This window comes from Spermophilus citellus (assembly GCF_964194105.1).
Source record: "Spermophilus citellus genome assembly, chromosome: 18".
Lineage (NCBI taxonomy): Eukaryota > Metazoa > Chordata > Mammalia > Rodentia > Sciuridae > Spermophilus > Spermophilus citellus.
The window spans coordinates 15,755,089-15,774,440 of record NC_138200.1 but is presented as its reverse complement, the minus strand read 5'-3'; the positions used below and the strand labels follow the sequence as shown (position 1 = coordinate 15,774,440).

The 19,352-nt window shown below is 52.5% G+C and overlaps 1 protein-coding gene across 4 annotated transcripts in view; it reads left to right on the top strand.

Moving 5' to 3' along the window:
• The window catches only part of SIPA1L3 (signal induced proliferation associated 1 like 3), a 230,533-nt gene that overhangs the window by 136,768 nt on the left and 74,413 nt on the right, over positions 1–19,352 (top strand). For all 4 annotated transcript variants that reach the window (XM_081273205.1, XM_081273204.1, XM_081273202.1 and 1 more), the window contains 6 exons: positions 298–2,118; positions 5,633–5,763; positions 12,949–13,137; positions 13,979–14,153; positions 16,878–16,981; positions 18,510–18,667. In XM_081273205.1, the coding sequence (XP_081129331.1) occupies positions 606–2,118; positions 5,633–5,763; positions 12,949–13,137; positions 13,979–14,153; positions 16,878–16,981; positions 18,510–18,667 (2,270 nt within the window). In that variant the 5' untranslated portion in view covers positions 298–605. The remainder of the gene's footprint in view (positions 1–297; positions 2,119–5,632; positions 5,764–12,948; positions 13,138–13,978; positions 14,154–16,877; positions 16,982–18,509; positions 18,668–19,352) is intronic.

Here is a 19,352-nt window from a genome sequence, read left to right as displayed (position 1 = left end):
AAGTCCCTGGGTTCTCTCCCCACTACTGAAAAATAAAATAAAATAAAATATTGTCAAAAACAAATCAAGATTGGCTGGGCAAACAGATAAAAGAAGTGGCAAAGAGCTAATGGTTGTCAGAACTGGCGGGTGGCTCATTATGATCTTCTCTCTGCTTTTGAGTGTGATTGAAAATGTCCATAATAATTTTTTTAAGTGAGTGAAGTTGTCAAAAAGAAAAAAGAAAAGCCACATTCCCCTTCTGTGGGAGCAGTAGCATGTTCAAGACTCTCACATCTTCCTTTTCTCCCCTTCCAGCATGGCAGGAAGGACACCCTTGCCGCCCGCGGGCCCTTGCCCACAGCTGCTGCTTGCTCTGCCCTGCTGAGCCACTCTGCCTGGAGCCCCTGGGACAGCACCTGCCTCCTGAAGTTGTCCTGGCTCAGCTGTCCACAGCGATGGTGGAGAGCTGGACTCCACAGACTCACAACCTTTGCGTCAGGTTTCAGGGGCCAGCATCCTTCATCCTGGGACTGGCGGCCCTGAACAATGGCTGAAAGCCAGGGGACCCCATAGAGTTGCACCACAGCTTCCTGGGGCCCACAGCATTCCAGTGCCCGTGGACTATGACCACCTATCGGCCCCTTCCCAGTGATGGTGTGGACCTGGCAGCTGGCTGTGGGGCCAGGGGCTCCGATGTCCTCCCTGGGCCACACACAGGGGACTACACTCCCATGGGATTCTGGGCCCAGAATGGCAGCATGTCTCAGCCTCTTGGTGAGAGCCCAGCCACCGCCACCACCCGCCCCAGCCCCACCACCCCTGCAATGCCCAAGATGGGTGTTCGTGCGCGAGTGGCAGACTGGCCACCCAAGCGAGAGGCCCTGAGAGAGCAGAGCAACCCAAGCCCCTCACAGGACACAGAAGTCACAAAGGCCACCAAGGTGGCCCATTCCATGAGGAGCATACAGAATGGACAGCCCCCTGCCAGCACCTCAGCTTCCTCAGGGTCCAAAGCCTTCCACCGACTCTCCAGGAGAAGGTCCAAAGATGTGGAATTCCAGGATGGGTGGCCCCGGTCCCCCGGCAGGGCCTTCCTCCCTCTGCGACACCGCAGCAGTAGTGAGATCACCCTCAGTGAGTGTGATGTGGAGGACCCAGGGGAGCCTCGGGGGGGCCGGCACACAGGGGCCCTGCCCCTCTTCCGAGAATACGGCAGCACCTCCTCCATCGACGTGCAGGGCGTGCCCGAGCAGAGCTTCTTCGACATCCTCAATGAGTTCCGCAGCGAGCAGCCCGAGGCCCGGGGCGCCCAGACCCTCAGCGAGCTGCTGCGGGCGGACCCTGGCCCTCATCTCTCAGGGGGCGGCTGTGGAGCCAAGGGGGACCCCCGCAACGGGCAGCCCTCCAAAGACAGTCTCCTCCTGCAGCCTCTGAAGGAGAAGGAGAAGACCCGGAAGAAGCCCGTGCGGGGCCTGGGCAGTGGCGACACGGTGGACTCGTCCATCTTCCGGAAGCTGAGAAGCAGTAAAGCTGACGGGGAAGCCGGGCGGCCCCTCGGGGAGGCCGAGGAGGGTCGGAGTCCCCCAGAAGCAAGCAGGCCGTGGGTCTGCCAGAAAAGCTTTGCCCACTTCGACGTGCAGAGCATGCTGTTCGACCTCAACGAGGCGGCCGCCAACCGGGCGACCGTGGCCCAGCGGCGGAACACCACCACCGGGGCCTCTGCCGCCTCCGCCGCCTCCGCCATGGCCTCCGTCACAGCATCGCGGGCCCACAGCCTCGGGGGCCTGGACCCAGCCTTCACCAGCACAGAGGACCTGAACTGCAAAGAGAACCTGGAGCAGGACCTTGGGGACAACAACAGCAACGACCTGCTGCTCAGCTGCCCGCATTTCCGCAACGAGATCGGAGGGGAGTGCGAGCGCAACGTGAGCTTCTCCCGGGCCTCCGTGGGCTCCCCAGGCGGGGCAGAAGGCCACCTGGTGGAGCCCAACCTGAGCACCTACCGCACCAATGCCAGCATCTCAGTGCTGGAGGTGCCCAAGGAGCAGCAGAGGACACAGAGTCGGCCCCGGCAGTACAGCATCGAGCACGTGGACCTGGGTGCCCGCTACTACCAGGACTACTTTGTGGGCAAAGGTGACCTGGGGGGTGAGTGGGTGGGCCTGCCCCACCTCATCTCTGAGACCTGCTGCGCTCGCATTCACTCTGAGCCAGGCCCTGCTCCCAGCTCCCAGGATGCTGTGGAAATGGGATCTACGTGCTGGAGGGCGCTAGGGATTCAGTGAGCCCCGAGTCTGAGGCTGGGTTGGCACTCCATAAACCCAGAGCCATGGGGACTGTAGATGCCCAGTCATCCAGCAAACATGGGCTTGGTACAGCTATGAGCCTGGGGTGTATCTCATGTCAGTTGAGATAGGTAAAGGGTTGAAGGGTGCCATGTGCCACTGAGAAGAGTAACGCAGAGAAGAGGGAGATGTGTGCCAGTCAGGCAGGGCCTCTTCAGAGGTGCCATATAGGTCCTGGGTGGAGGGAGGGAGAGGTGTGCAGCTGGGAAACAGCAAGTATGAGAGTCCTAGAACACTGGAAGAATAGGGAGGAGGCCAGCATGCTGGGACAGTGACTCAGGGAGAGTGGAGGGAGCCGGGGCAGAGTGGTGACAAGGACAAATCAAGTGGGATTCTTGTGAGCTGTGGTGAAGATTCATTGATTCATTTCTACCCTAAGATGCAGACACTTAGGTGGACTCTGAACACAGGAGGGTCCTAATCTTCTTTGTGCTCCTGGCCCCGCTCTGGCTGTGTTGGGTTGGGAGAGGAACCAGGAGACCAGGGCGAGGCTCTGGAGTGGTTGTGAGGAGGAGATGGTGCACAAGCTCAGGATGGGAGCCCTGGAGTGAGAAGTATCTCATGGACGGGTTCTGGGTCCATTTTGAAGGTGAGGCAATTGAAGTGAGGGTACCACCAGGGGGAGAGGGGCTTTGTGCAGCATCTGTGCTAAGGGACTCTCCCTGAAGGCAGCACAGCAAAGTGCAGAGACCACAGGCCCAGGCAGCAAACGTGCAGAAGAGACCCTGTTAAGCAGGACATAGGCAGCTCCAGCTCAGCTCCTGCGATTATTGTCCTGTGAGAAAGGCGGACACACCTAGTGTTGCCAGCAGTTGTAATTTTGCAAGATTCTCCTGAAATTCCAATTGTTTAATGAAGACTCTCCTATTTATATTTTTATTTTTTGGTATTGGGGATTAAACCCAGGGGCACTTTACCACTGAGCTACATCCCCAGCTCTTTTTATTTTTCGTTCTGAAACAGGGTGATTGTTGGCTGGCCCTCCATAAACCCAGAGCTACGGGAGACTGTAGATGCCCAGTTATTCAGCAAACATGGGCTTGGTACAGCTATAGCCTGGGGGTGTAGGGTTGACCAGCACTCCCATCTTGAACTTGTGTACCATCTCCTCCTCTCAACCACTCCAGAGCCTCCTTCCTGGTTTCCTTGTTCCTCTTCCAACCCAACAACAGGCTAAGTTGCTTAGGGCCTCGCTAAGTTGCTGAGGCTAGCCTCAAATTTGCCATCCTCCTGCCTCAACCTCCTACGTTGCTGGGATGACAGCCATGCTTCACCATGCCCAGCTGACTCCAAATTTTTAAGTTCTGGCAGCTGTATTGAGAATAGCTTATAACTGGTCAGAACTAGTTGAAACAATATAAAAAAGGCCAACATATTTTCTCATACAAAGAAGTCCAGTGATCACCAGCCCAGGACTGGTATGGTTACTCTTTAGCACCAGTGCAATGCCAGACTTAGTATATGGCCTCCACCCCTCATAGTGCCTGCCCCAAGGCCAAGGTGTCTGCTGAAGGTCCAGCCACCACATCTATTTCCAGGCCGGCAAAAAGAAAGGGAAAGAATATAAAGGCAGATCTCATGTGAAATCAGGCCCCTTTGAAGAGATTTCTCAGAAACTCAATACAGCTGTTTGTGTTTATTCGCCACTCCTGTCTGGAAAGAGGCTGGAAGTGTAGATTTTTAGCTAGGCAAAGTCTCTCTTCTCATCCTCCAAGAATAGAGGGTTTATTTTATTTTTTATCTTAAAGAAGGGAGGGGGTAATGGATAATGGATAGGCAGCTAGTACTCTGCAGCCAATGATTTAAATTTTTTTTTTAAAAAAGCAGTGTCCCAGCAAACATAACAGGTGTCAACCAGGTCATCCCGCAGGGCTCAGGGTGCACCCAGAGTTCCAGCCTGGAATGAGGCAGCCCTGGGTCTCGGGGTGTGTTCCACAGCTTACGAGCTGTGCGATACGTTTCCCCCTCAAACCATCTGCATGTGAGGAGCGGAGCTGATCCTACTAGGATCTCGTGCCCAGACCAAAATAACACCAAGATTGAAAATAAGAGGATGAAAAAAGAAGTTCCAGACGGTTGCTGATCAGGAGAAAGAAAGCTGATGAGGCAGCATCAGTGCTGCACAGAATGGATTTGAGGCTAAAAGTACCATTTAGAGGAACAGGGGGTGGGACTGTGGGGGGGGAGGCATTTATATTCATTTTTAAATTCACCAAAGATCTGGAAGCTGAGAACCTGGCAGCCTGGTTTAGGGCTGGGGAAATAAACTGAGAAGGCCGCATGCAGATAGACAGATCCACAGTGGCCACTCAGTGAACACTGCTAATGACTGAGTCATTTATGAGCTTCCTGGGCTCCAAAGAGCCAGGAGCAGCGGCACACGCCTGTAATCCCAAGGACTTGGGAGGCTGAGGCAGGAGGATCTCAAGTTCCAGGACAGCCACTCACAGGGCCCTTTTTCTAGCAACGGTGGATGCTGACTTTGTGGAGCTGAGACCACAAGCAGGAGACTCGGGGAAGAACTGTCCCCTGAAACAGTTATAAGATAGACAGTGGCAAGTTTTAGGGACAAGGAGAGACGGCTGTCATTGAGCAGAAAGAGCTAGAGACCTGCTCCATGACTTGCCGAAAGCTCTGTCACCTAAGGGAAATGAGCAGGGTTTAAAGAACCACGGTCAGGTAGAGGTGCTGCTTAGGGTCCAGAAGAAGCATCACGTACGCCCTGGGTGGTGCTAGCCAACGCTTCAGTCATGTGGTTACTGAGTGTCCAGCGTGGACAGAGCCTGTCACCTCACTTACTCCTCACAGCTGTCCTTAAACCCATCTTATGCTGAGAAGGCTGTTGAGCAGCTTGGCCTGGGCCATGTATCTTATCCCTCCCCAGATTTGGGCCAGCGGGAGGCTCTCTGGACTGGTCGTAATCATTTCACCAGGGCTGGCCGGACCATTGGCAAATGCAAGATTAATCCCAGTGGTGCTGGGTGTGTCACACTCCATGTGCTAAGCATTTGACATTTATAGCCTCATTCCACCTCACATGGGCTCTCTGAACTGTGGGTAGCATCAGGGCCCCCGTTTCTCAGATGAGAGCACCAGAGGTTCAGGAAAGGTCTATGACTTAGAGCAGAGTTGGTGCAGAAAGCTGGGCTTTTACTTCTGGTTTCTCTATTGAGCAGGGCCCCGGGGCCGTGATGAAGCAGGAAATCTGGGTGACCAGGGTCCCGCCCCTCCCCCACCCTCCCATCAGCAGGGTCGGGAACTCTCTTCCCACCAGCTGACCCTGCTCACCTGCTCTTCCTACTCAGAGCATGCCAATTACTTTGGGGTGGACGAGAAGCTGGGACCAGTGGCCGTGAGCATCAAGCGGGAGAAGCTGGAAGACCACAAGGACCACGGACCTCAGTACCAGTACAGGATCATCTTCCGGACCCGAGAGGTAGGTCCCATCGTCATTGTTGTTGTTTTCTAAATCCTGATGAGTAAACTCCTCGTGTCTGTGCGCCCCGAGCCAGGCTCTGGGGTCAGGCACTCCTGCTTCAGCTTCCATCAGCCTCCGGCAGCCCCAGGAGAGCGGTCCTGTTGGCCTCTCATTGAACAAAGGAGGAAACTTAAGATTCAGAGCTGACTTGGATGGAATCAGAGAAAAGCCACCAGGCTTAGATTGAACCCAGTGGTGTGATCCAGAGTCCCTGATTGCGGTCTCTTTGCAAGAGATTAACTCTAGTTAGCATAAAAATAAAGGGGGGAGGTGAGGGATCATCTCAGGATATGAGGTGTCCCCCATGTTGGAAAGAATAAGGCAGCAAGCCCCAGGCCCTGCAGGAATTGGAGGGTCTCAACAGGCCCTGCTGTTGTGCTTGTTAGCTCAGAACACCCCCAGCTGCGTCCTTCCATTCAGAGCAGAGAATTCCATTGTCCAGCTGGGCCAGAGGTTCCCCCAGATTAAAGATTAGCTGCAGCTAGGGAAGGAAGCCTGGAGGGTGTACCTTGCTCTAGTGTGAGTCTAAATTATGACAAAAATTTTATTTCTTACTGATTTAAGACAAGACGATTAACAGGTTTGTGTAACTACAAATCCAGGGTAGGGCCAGCTTCAGGTTTGGCTGGACTCAGACTCCAGCAAAGTCTCCAGAGTTCACCTCCTCAGCTCTCAGCTCAGCATGGCTCTGCCTCCTTTAGCATTCTGGTGTCATTTTCTCCTGCCACCAACACGCTGTCTCCATGTGGTTGGAAAAAGGAGACCAGCTGCTTGGATCTTCTGTAACTTCCCATCAAGAAGGAAGGACTCTTATCTGCTGCATCTCTGGCTGTGGGTGGATCACAAGCTTCCCCGGGGCGGGCAGTCACTGTGGTCAAGGGTGATGGAGGAAACTGACTAGCTGTGGGGTTGTGCTCCACCTGGGGCCAGGCCAAGGGCACTGATTGGTGGTTCCCTCTTCTCTGGGAGCCACCCAGAGGAGGCAGGGCAGATCCTCAGCAAAAAGCAGGTCAGGGAGGCAACAATGATAGAGACTCCCAAAAGGCTCCAGTAGGAGGACCTTTCCAGAAAATGGACAGTCATCAGGCAGGCCACCCAAATTGGGTCTCCCTCAGCCCTGCATCCCCAGCCCTGTGGGCCTGGGCTTGGCTTAAGTGTGGGAGCTCACTAGGCGGCTGCCGCCAAGGATTTTGAGTTTGGGGCCAACCTAGCATTGGACTTCATCCAGGCTGGCAGATGCCGCACCAAGGGTCCTTGCCCCATCCCCTGACGCAGACGTTCACAGAGGCTTTGTGGCAGCTGGGAGTGGGCCCCAAAACCATATGTCCAGGCTGCAGGTGGTCCCCAGCCCCCTCTTCCCTCTGCTCACCTTTCTGGCCAAATGAGCACTTATTCAGAATGCAAGGTGACAGTTCACACAGTATCAGACTGCGTTAGGACGTGTGGACACTGCTGGGTGAAACGATAGCCACACTCATGAAGTGATACGAGCTGCAGTTGTCGTTGTCACCGCACACTGCTCTATGCTTGAGTCCAGCGTTGTTCGTGTCATTGATATGTATTTACTCATCTCACAGTTCTGTGACGAAGGTACCCTTGTCCTCATGTATATGACAGAACAGACTCAGTGCAGTTGGGGACTTGCCCAAAGCATCCTCCAGTTAAGTGACAAGGCCAGGTGTTGTCTGTGCTCTGGCCACTTCTGTGCTGCCCCTGGAGTCCCCTGACTGCCTAGACTACACGTTAGGCCCATTCGTGAGTCATGAACTCAGCTAACTTGGTGCCAGCATTTTTGTTTTTAATGAAAGAATATGTGGAGCGGGTGTTTTAAATGCCGGTGCTCACAGGTACTGTGGCCTCCGTGCGTCCATGCTGGGTCAGCTTGGGATCTTCCTGCTGGACTTCCTATTCAGTAATTGGAAACTGGCTCCGTGCTTTTCCCGGCTGTGCATGCTTCTTCCCACTTCCCATCCCCAGCACCCACCAAACCAGTCTCCAGAGGCTCCAGTCCACCCCATGCTGGTCACAGGGACTCTCAAGTCTCATGGTCATTGGGCCAGGATTCATCCATCCCCCTGTCAGCCCTCCCTGGGCTTGAGGGTACAGCAGTGAATGAGCAGCAGAGAGGTGCAGCAATGTGCTCCTGTGACAGAGACAGACCTGGCAGAAAATCTAGGTAAAGGGAACAGGCAGTGCAAAGGTCCTGAGGCAGGTACATGCTTGCTGTACAGAATCCTGGTCTGTGAATTCTGGTTCTCACCTGTAGCTCTAGAACACTAGGCCTATGGCTTCCTTTCTCAGAGCCTCAGATTCCCTCTTGGCAATCCTAGGCTCACAGAACCTGTATGGACTCAGTGACATGTACACATAAGTCAGGCAGTGCTGGGTCTCAACCTGCTGTCCCCTTGTCCTTCAGTCGTGTGGGCTGGCCTGCCCTGAGGCTCATACCCACAAGCAGGCCCTTCTCTGTCTTCGCGCACACAGGCCAGACGCAGACTCATCCAGGCCCAACCCTGGCAGAGCCTCCTGGTCAGACCTGAGACCCTCATCATCTGGAGTTGATGGGAGGGCAGTGGCCTCAAGGTTTGCCTCACTCCTTCCTAAGGCCCTTCCCCTCGTGGAGGCAGAGCAGAAAATAAAGGAGCCCAAAGACGGTAGCAGTAGTGACAACTAATAATTACAGCACATGTTAGCAGCAAGCATGGACCCATCCTTCCTCCACTGCACCATGATGGCGGGTAGAGGGCATCCATCCCATTATTATGTCCATTCCAAAGAAAAGGACATTGGATCTCAGACAGAAAATCATTTGTCAAATCCACCAGCAGCAGAACCAGGACATGGCCCAAGGCTGCCCTGCTCCTGAGCCTACCACCACCACCTGTAGTACCTTTTGGATTAAGTTTGGATTCTGGCTCAGGGATCACACATCCCTGGGGTCAGTGTCTGGTGCTGTCCCTCCCTAACGAGGGCTGGTGGCTTTTCCTTTGTGTGCCTTAATTTCTTCATCTGTAAGATGGGCTGTGAGCTGTGCCTGGGCAGATACAAGGTGCTCTCAGGCTGGTCCCCATGAAGTGACAGCAGAGACTGCAGGGCAGCAAGAGCTCTGCTTGCTGGGTGCCATGTGACTGATGGGACGGATGGCTGTCATTCCTTGCCAAGAGGTTGGAGGCCCCTGTTGGGAGTGTGGGTTCCAGCTCATGGACAGACAGGGCTCCATCCTGTCCACACACGTGTGCCCCTGACTCTGGTTAACCAGGGTATAGGGTCCAGGCTCCCTTCCAGGTCAGCCGGCTGGCCTGCCCCAGATGGCCACCCCCAGCCGCCAAGCAGACAGTCCCGAGTGGGCCTGCATCTCCCAGCAGATGGGATGTGAGCCTTGGCGGTGCCAAGCTCCCCACGGAGGCGGAGCAGACTGGGAGCTGGGCCCTGGTACCACATGCCCAGATGCCAGCTCCCAGTGAGCCTGGACAGGACAAGGCTGGCCAGGGCTGCCCTGTCCCAAGCCTCCTTGCTGGCACTGGCTCACCTGGAACATGAGGCACCCCAGCCACCCGGGCTGCCTGGCCCACTGGGCCCAGTGGGCTCTCTTTAGCTTGCCAAAGGTAAGCTTTTGATGGGCCTTCGTTTTGACAGGAATAGAAGTTTGAGTTTGTATTTTCTTCATCACTTTTTCTTTTTTATTAATAATGTACAAAACCTCATTGTTAATAATTTAAACAGTACACAGTATGCAAAGTAGAAAGGGGAACATGTTAGTAAGTGAAGAAAGCCATGCCCTGGTGTCTAGAGGGACCCTGTCTGTGTTCAGCAGGTGCATCTGAGTGTGTACGTGTGCGCAGGTGTGCGTGTGTGCATGTGAGCTTATCTAAAAAATCCCAAAAGCATACTGTTAAGCAGGAGGAGAGCAAACTGGAGTTTCCTCTTGAGGCTGAAGCATTTCTTGAGTGTCTGTGTGACTTTGTGCGTGTACATTTGGCACGTCTGCATGTAGTAATGGCTGACACATTTGCACTCTCGCTGTGTTCCAGATATAGTGCTGAGCAGTACACGTGGGCTTTCATTTTGAATCTTTGCAGTTCTTTGAAGTAGGCATTCTCATCCCCGTTTTGTTAATGAGGAAATGGACAGAGAGAAATTAAGCTACTAGTTCAGAGTCACAGAGCAAGGGAGGGGCACTTGAAGGTTATAGCCACCTCCCCGTGCAGAAAGGCAGGAACGCATCTGAGCCAGGAGCAGGTGGAGACTAACCCACACAAATAGTGTCCTTTCTTATGTGGCACTGTGTCCCTCACAACTCACTTGGTTTGTTCCCCTCAGTGAGATGATGCCAGATGGCCCTGGCTTCCGAGCAGAGACCGGTGACCTGACTGCTCCAGAGGAGAAGATGGGAGTGGGACGGGGTTGGGGAACCCCGGAGGGAGGAGGCAGCCGTGTGGTGGGGGATCATGGTGGACACCACCAGGTAGAGGGGGATGGCACTTGTGACCCAACAGTGCCCTACTTCTTTTCCCTAGTGCAGAAGGACGAGCAGGGAGCTTTTTAAGTAGTGAGTGTTGGTGAAATGGCCAAAGCCAAACATGAGCCTAGGACACCTGCCCACCACGTGGAGGAATGGAGGTCTGTCAGTTGGTTTTTCAGTACTGGGAATTGAACCCAGAGATGCTCTCCCAGTGGTCTACACTCCCAGCCCTTTTTTATTTTAAGACAGGGTCTCATGATGTTGGTGAGGCTGGCCTCAAACTTGCCATCCTCCTGTCTCCGCTTTCCAAGTCACTGGGATTATAGGCGTGTGCCACCAGGCCAGAATGAAGATCTCTGGTCCTTGAGGTCTTTTGTCCCCAGCAGAGGGCACTGTGGGACAGTGTCTATAGGAATCAAAGATGCTCATCCTGTTGGTGCATTAATTGAAACCTACAGCCCTGCAGCCACCCAGACTGGCAAGGCAAAGCGCCTGACGTCATTGCTGTTCAAGACTGCCTTGCTTATGATATGAGAGATTTGTTTGTTTATTAATCAGTGGGGCCAGAACTGGGAACTCCCAACCATGAGATCATTCTATTCCTTCCATGCTCACCTCTTGCCCAGGTCCTGTTTGGCAAGGGTGGGCTGTGTGCTTGGAGGCGGGGTCATGACACACTTTTGCTCCTTCCCATGTCTGTTGACTTAAGTGAGCATGTTTTTGTAGTTAACACTGATCTCCTTTAGTGTTTAAACCACAGCTCCAAGTGTGTGTTAGGTGCCGAAGTAAAGCCCCTGGGGGAGGAATTTTTTCTGTGATGTGTTTCAGGCTGTTGCCATGCATTCTTGGTATGGTTTTGACCTGCTGTGCCCAGCCCAGGGCATGGCATAACCTCATGGCCAGCAGCACTCTGTGGCTGGAAGCATGGCTGGTGTTAGTGAGGACGTGGGGCAGTGGGGGCTCCCAGACAGGCTAGCAGGATGTAAATTAGTACAGCCACTTGGAAATCTCTTGGCAGTTTAGTAAAATTGAAAATTAGCATGCCTAGAGATTTAGCAATTTCTAGGTGTAAACCCAAAAGAAAATATGTTCATGTGCACCAAGAGGTGCTTCTGTAAATGTTCTAACAGCACCATTCACAGTTGTCAAATACTGGAAGCAGTTTGGGCGCTCTTCAGCAGTAGAAAGGAATAAATCCACCAGGGTAAAAACATCTACTTACCTCTCACTACCACAGGGTGGAATCTCACATACACAGCCGTTAAGAGAAAGAAAACAGAAACCAGATAACAAAGAATACAGATTGCCCCTGGGGCTGCAGCTCAGTGGTAGAGACCTGTCTAGAATGCACCAGGCCTGGGTTCCACCCCAGCACCATGAGAAAGAAATAAATCGATAAATCTCAGGTGTTTTTTGTTTGTTTGTTTTTCTTTTTCTTTATGAAACCATCAAAAAACTAGTGCCTTGGGGCTGGGGTTGTTGGCTCAGCGGTAGAGCACTCGCCTCGCAAGTGCAAGGCCCTGGGTTCCATCCTCACCACAACATAAAAATAAATAAATAAAGTACAAAAATAAATATTAAAGAAAAAAACACGGCGCCATGGTTTTATATGTAAGCCGGTGTGATTATGCAGGACCAACAGGAGTTCCACATGAGCATTCATGGTAATAACATTTATTTATTTATTTTGGTGCTAGGCATCTAACCCAGGGCCCTTTACCAGTAAGCTACATCCCCAGTCCTTTTTGTGTTTTATTTTGAGATCCGGTCTTGCTAAGTTCCTGAGCCTCCTCAACTTGAGATCTTCCTGCTTCAGCCTCCCAGGTCGCAGGGATTGCAGGTGTGCACCACCACACCTGGCTACGTTTATAACATAATGTTGTTGTGATGATGACAGTGGGAAGCCGCCTCCTCATGGAGCCTGTTTAACTCCTGCTGTGCTTCCTATAACCCACAGGACAGGATCCTAGCTCTTTTCCCATTCTTAGAACAGGACTAGTGGAATGAGTTAGACATCATTACCCTAAGTACATGTATGAAAACACAAATGGTGTGAAAATATTTTGTGTACAGTGGCTTGAAAAATTGTGCTCTTTATGTGTAATAAGAAATGAATTGCTTTCTGCCATTGTGTACAACAAATTAGAATAAAATGAACAGGACTAGTACCCAGGAGGCAGCATCTGTCATGTGCTGGACAAAGGAAGGCACATGGTATTTCATTTAACCTTCCAACAACCTGTGAGGGTGATTATACTATCACTGTGCCCATTTTTGTACCACAGAAGAGGACATTGAGGCTCAGAGATCTGAAGTCACTTGGGACTTCAAGATCATGTGGAAAAGAGGCAGCAAGTCTGGCTCTGACCCAAGACATTTGATCAGCCCCTAGAAAGTTTTTTCCCCCATAGTCCTGGGGATTGAACCCCAGAGTGCTGTACCACTGAGCTACATCCCTACCACTGCCCCACTCTGCTTTTTTTTTTTTTTTTTTTTTGGATAGGGTCTCACTAAGTTACCCGAGCTGGCCTTGCATTCCTCTGCCTTCGCCTTCCAAGTAGCTGCAATTGCAGGCGTGTGCCGCCATGTCCGGCTTACCTTCAGAGCTTCTAATCCCTCGCACATGCTTCTTGTCTCAAGGCCTGAGAACCTCCTAACCTTCCCTCCTCTTCCTTGAGTAGCTCATCACCCTGCGGGGCTCCATCCTGGAGGATGCGACCCCCACAGCCACCAAGCATGGGACTGGGCGGGGCCTGCCCCTGAAGGATGCCCTGGAGTACGTCATCCCTGAGCTCAACATCCACTGCCTGCGACTGGCTCTCAACACTCCCAAGGTGACGGAGCAGCTGCTGAAGCTCGACGAGCAAGGGGTGAGCAGGGCTCGGGGCGGGTGCACCACCTGGAGTCCCACTCCCAGCCCCTCTTTCCTCCGCATTTTATTTATTGATTTTTGGCAAGTAACAAAATTCACTTGATTTAGTATCAGCAACAGGAAGAATCTGTGATCAGATTCTAGGAGTGGCAAGAACAGCATCCTGGAAGGGAGACAACCACCAGGAAGTTGGTGCGAGTGTGCGTGTGTGTGTGTGTCACACATGCACACTGCCACATGAGAGAGGGTGAAAGGGAAAGCCACCTCTGCACACTGGCTCCTGGTGTCTCTCTGGCCCCTCCCACAGCTGCCAGCATTGCTCTTGGACTTCCAGCCACATGCAGACCCCAGCTAGCTGAGTCTCGGTGCCATAGAGTCACTAATTAACCCCTGTGTAAATCAGATTCAGACTCCATGGTCCAGGGACCAGGAGGATCAAGGATACCAGAAACAAGCATGGTCAGTAGGGGCTATCCCCGCTAAAGTAGCCTGGACCTCAAGCCTGGAGCCCCCAGGTTTTGCTCAGCCAATGCCCATCCACCTCCTGTAGGAAGCTGGCCATGCTACCATCTCTGCCTTAAGAGTGACATCGACAGCCACCCTCCATCCACAGTAGAGAGAGCAGGTGGCAGAGACACCTCCCTGCACTTCTCTGGAAAGGGCGGGTGGAGAGAGACAGCTGGGCTGTACCCCACATCTCTTTCCTTCCTCCCGGCCATGGCTGAGTTCCCAGGTGGTCACAGCAGCTCCTGAGCTCAGCACCTCAGAACCTCTCCTTGTTCCATCCCCTCTCCCCGCCTGGCCAGGCCAGGCCCACATAGCTGCTCTTGCCTCCACAGCTGTGCCGGAAACACAAGGTAGGCATCCTGTACTGCAAAGCTGGCCAGAGCTCCGAGGAGGAGATGTACAACAACGAGGAGGCTGGGCCAGCCTTCGAGGAGTTCCTCGCCCTCCTGGGTGAGAAGGTCTGCCTGAAGGGCTTCACCAAGTACGCCGCCCAGCTGGACGTGAAGAGTAAGTGATATCCACATAGATCCGATGGGAAGGAGTTACAGGGACTGGTGCAGCCAAGGCAAGGACATGGGATATGGGACATCTCAGGTGCCACTGGCGGGAGCACAAATAGTGCAACCACTTGGGAAGGCAGTGTACTGTATTCTAGTAAAGTCTGAAGACATCCTGTTGTATGGATCGGCGGTTGCTATCTTAGCATGTGCTCTGCAGGCTCTGGACGTGGCCTCAGGAGACGTGGGGCCTGGATTGCGCCTTGCGGAATCCTAGGATAGTCACAAGCAGAGCTGCACCGTCCTGGAGGAGGGCCGTCTGCCCCATGTCGCACTAGCAGCAGGTCTTAGGAGAGCAGGCACCAAAGGTGCCTTTCATGTGCCAGTTAGTTAAAACGCATAACAGCATATTGTCTGGGAATTTGTTCATAAATAGCAGAACTCTAAGGAAACACAAGGGAATGAGAGATGCCACGTCCCGGCCAGTGGGCAGTTCTGCGAAGAGCAGGTGGATGTGACTGGAAGATGGTGCTCATAGTAGAGGGTTGGTGGCCTTCTCTCTGCACAGATGCATGTGCACACGGGAATGCATCTGATGTGCAGGAATGAAACGCTTCATGATGAGTGGTTTGGGAACAGGGATGGATGACATTCATGGGTGTCAGAGTTTCCTGGGAAATGGAGTGCCATTGTCCTGAGGGGTGGGCTGTCAGTGGGTTAGTGGCTCAGGCTGGAAGTCAGAAAGCCCCAGGATGAGCCAGGAGTGGTAGCACATGTCTGGAGTCCCAGAGGTTTGGGAGGCTGAGTCAGGAGGATCACAAGTTCAAGGACAGCCTTAGCACTTTAGCAAGACCCTAAGTAACTTAGCAAGACCCTGTCTAAAAATAAAAAATAAAGGGGCTGGGGATGTGGCTCAGTGGTTAAGCACCCACGGGTTCAATCCCCAGCACCAAAAAGAAAGAAAGAAAAAGCCCCAGAATGCCTGAATCACTTGTTCTCCCCCACACCGCCCCAAGCCTCAGTTTGCTCAACTGGAAAATGGAGGCCCGGGTCAGGAGATCAATCTGGGAAAGCTAAATACAATATTAGCCAGCACATGTGGCTGTCATTATCCCTTCACCTACACCGAAGGAAGCCATAGGAATAAGCATACTGTAGTGTCATTTGCTGCTTTTGTGGTCTTTGGGCCAGTTGGCTTTGCTTCCTCATCTGCAGAGCAAGGGTAATAGTTGCACTTACCTTAGGGGCATGACGAGGGGTAAATGTGACAAGCAGGTGTTCTCAGAGAACCCCAGAAAGCATAGTATCCCAGGGCAGAATCTCCCTCACTAAAAGCAGGGATGACCCTAACTTGAGGAGCTACTTGGAAGTTGCCTGGCTCTGGCATTGGTCAGCTGTGACTTTGGTGTCCCCATCTGACATTAAGAGGTAGCATAGGTTGCTGTTTAAAAAAACAGATCGAGAGGCCTAGAGGCCTGGCGCAGCGGCACACACCTATAATCCCAGCAGCTTGGAAGACTAAGAAAAGAGGTTTGAAAATTCGAGACCAGCTTCAGCAACTTAGTGAGGCCCTATCTCAAAAAATGGGGAGGCAGTGTTGGGGATATGGCAGAGTTGTAGGGTACTTCTGGGTTCAATCCTCAGTACTAAAAATGGAAAAAAAATAGCTCTAGAGGGGCTGGGTTTATAGTTCAGTGATAGAGCACTTGTCTGGCAGGCACAGGTCTTGGGTTCCATCCCCAGCACTGGGGAAAAGCAAAACAAAACTGTATGCCAGGCGTGGTTGTGCAAGATGTAGACCCAACTACTGGGGAGGCTGAAATGGGAGCCCCGATGAGTACGAGGAATTCAATACCAGCCTGGGCAATAGTAAGACCCATCTCAAAAAGAAAAAAAAAATCAGATCTGGAGTCAGCTAACCTGAATTCTGATCCAGACTCCACCACTCATTGCAGTGTGACCTCTTTGTGCCTCAGTTTCCCCCTGTGAAACATGGGGTCAATAACCAGGTATGCCTCTCCCCAATCATAACCCCCCCCTCCTGTTAGAGATAACCAATATCCTGACTCGCGTGATAATCATTTCTTGCTTTCCTTAGCTTTGCTCTTTTTGTATATGCATCCCTAAACAATATAACTTGTCTGGCCTGCTGTTGCATGGAACCATGAACAGAACCATAATGTGTGTTCCTTTGTGTCTGGTGTTTCTCACGCAATCTTATACTCATAGGATTTCACCCATGTTGCACCTGTGCCTTGTTCTTTTTCCTGGCTGTATATTTTTCCACAGTATATATATACCACAGTGTGTTGATCCATTCTTTTTGACTGATGTTTGAAGATTCTTGTACCCACATCAAAGGGAATGTGTGCCTAAATGCTCAAAGCTCTGTCCTAGGAGACAAAGCTCTGGGCTGTCAGTTAAGCCTACCATCAGGTTTAAGAGAAATTGCTAAAAGGTTTTCCAGTATGGTTGCACCAATTTGTACACCTAACCTGCCACACCAAGGGTTCCAGTTTGTCCACATCCTCACCAACCCTTGGTATTGTCAGACTTTTTAATTTCTATCAGTCTGGTGGGTGTATAGCGGGAGGTTTCCTTTTTATTTTAATTTATTTTAAAGAATGGATTTAAGTAAAAGCATCAAGTTAAAAACTAGCACAGATGGTACGTGGGATATGGCAAAAACCCAGAGGCTTTGGAAATGTGGTACTAACTCATGTTTCTGTCCCAGCCGACTCCACGGGAACCCACTCCCTCTACACGACGTACCAGGACTACGAGATCATGTTCCACGTCTCTACCCTGCTCCCTTACACCCCCAACAACAGGCAGCAGGTCAGTATTTCCATTTGGTGCACAGTTGGGTTCAGGGCATTCTCCCTGCCGGGGACCACTGGCTGGCTTCCCACCCAGCACTGGCTCTCCTAGGGCCATCAGAGGGAGGCCATTGGCCTTAGAGCCCCTCAGTCTCATGGTCACTTCATCTGGGAGCTACAGGCTAAGCCAGGTGTGAAGTCTGGTTGACACCAGTTCTGCTGTTCCTGGCTACCCTGCCTGCTTCTACCTATCCCCACTCCTCCAGGGTCTCTTGAGTCATCACTGGCCTCATGAGAAAGAAGAGCAAATTAGCATTATTTTTCCTGCCAACTCAAACCAAACTGGCATAAGAACAAAAAGTGGGACTTACTGGGTTATATAGCTGAGGGAGAAGGCTGGCTTTACATATTGCTGAATCCAGGGGCTCAGAGAGTCTTAGGAATCCTCTCATTTCTCACCCCTGCTTTTCTTTGTAGTGACTTTATTCATGAATTTTTCTGAGTAGTGGCAAAGATGCCCCCTAGCAGCCCTAGCTCTATCCCATCTTCTTAGCCATGCCACAGGAAAGAGATTTGTTCCTTCCAGTTGTCCCAGGAACATTTCAGGGCTGAATCTCGCTAAACCATTCACCTGCCCAGGCTCTGGGCCTGGAATGGGGATGGAATGAGCCAACAGGCCAAGCCCAAGGTGCCCGTCCTGGAGGGTGGGTGGGGTCTGCTCAACCTGAGACCGGGCAGAGGTCAGCTGACTTCCCAGAGGGAATGGGTGACTAAAGGGAGAAGAAGGGGTACCAGGTGGGCACCAACAGTAGACACCAACTGCCAGGAGGCCACCAGTGCTGCCAGCTCCTCTCCTGGACACACCACATGGACTGCGCCTGGGGAGCAAATTTCTAATTTCTAGTGAACAGAAGCCCCACAGAGTGCTGAGAATTTAGAAAATGTGCATTTTTTCCCTGATGGTACAAGTGACATCATAGGTTTTCCAGACCAGAAGTGGTCACATATCATTGACTGTGAGGTTACCTTAACTGTAAAGAGCATTTGTCTTGGAATCAGACCTTAGTTCTGTCTTTGACACTTGCTAGTTGTGCATGACCTTGGTAAGTGATGTCTTCTTTCTGAGCCTTGGTCCCTCCTGTGTCAAATGGTCTGAGCGGTAGCACCATGTCTTGTGGTCCTTGAGAAAGGGCCAGCCCAGGGAGGGTACAGGAGACAGGTAGTGCCTGCTCCCGGGTCTCTGGGGACCTAGTAGAGTTCAACAGCAGTGGATGGAAGTCTGGCTCTCGCTCTCCATCGTTGGGTGACATAGGACAAGTCACTTAACCTTGTGAGCCTGTTTTTTCATCAGTAAAGGAGGGTGAACGATACTCCTCTGAGCAGGACAGGGACAGGACCTGATTCAGGTTCTCACAGGCTCCCTCTCGCTGCATGTGGGAACCGGCCACGGGTGCAGCAGGAACGGGGAGCTCCTGTGATGGTCCGAGCAGGACCCCTTGATCCAGCCGGTGACATTTCCTTTCTCCCTTCCGATGCCTATTTACCAGCTGCTGAGGAAGAGGCACATAGGGAACGACATTGTGACGATCATCTTCCAGGAGCCTGGAGCACTACCTTTCACCCCCAAGAACATCCGCTCACACTTTCAGCATGTTTTCATCATCGTCCGCGTCCACAACCCCTGTACGGAGAATGTCTGCTACAGGTACGTGCCACCGTCCCCACTGTCCACACCCACTGAACACTGGGGCTAGTCACCAGCAACAGGCGGCACGCAGAGAGGGTAGACAGCCCGGCCAGGCCAGCCATCTCCTGTGCTGCTTGGTAGCTGCCCAGTCGGGGCTCTGTCCACCTTCCCACACCACCTCAGAGGATTCCGGCCCCCAGGGGTACGCTCCGCAGTTCCAATGAAGAAGCCAGCAGGGATTACACCTGACCTCTGCCATATGTGGAGGTACGGCATATCTCCAGAGACCTGGGATCTTTTGCTGCAGGTGACAGAAAACCCACTTGGCCTGGCTGAGCACAAAGAAGCAGTTGTGTGTGTTGGCTCTAAAAATGATGCAGGGAGGCCCAGCTGGGCATTGCACCTCCTGCGCGGCATCTTTGCTCTGGCCACTCTCAGCTTGGCACCCCCCAGCTGCAGGTCTGGCAGCAAGAGCTCTTCCTTTTCAGGAGTGGAGCAGAAGCCCCATAATGAAGGCCACTGACCTGTCTGGAGACAGGCGTCTTTCCTAGAGCCAAATGATCAACCAGGCTGGGCACCAGGCCGCAAGAACAGAGGCCCAGGAATGATGGCCTAATGGAAAATCTGAGGACAGAAGGAAGGGGACAGGGCAGGCTGACCCCTACAAAGGTAGTTGCCACTTGGGCGGTAGAGTTGAGGGGTT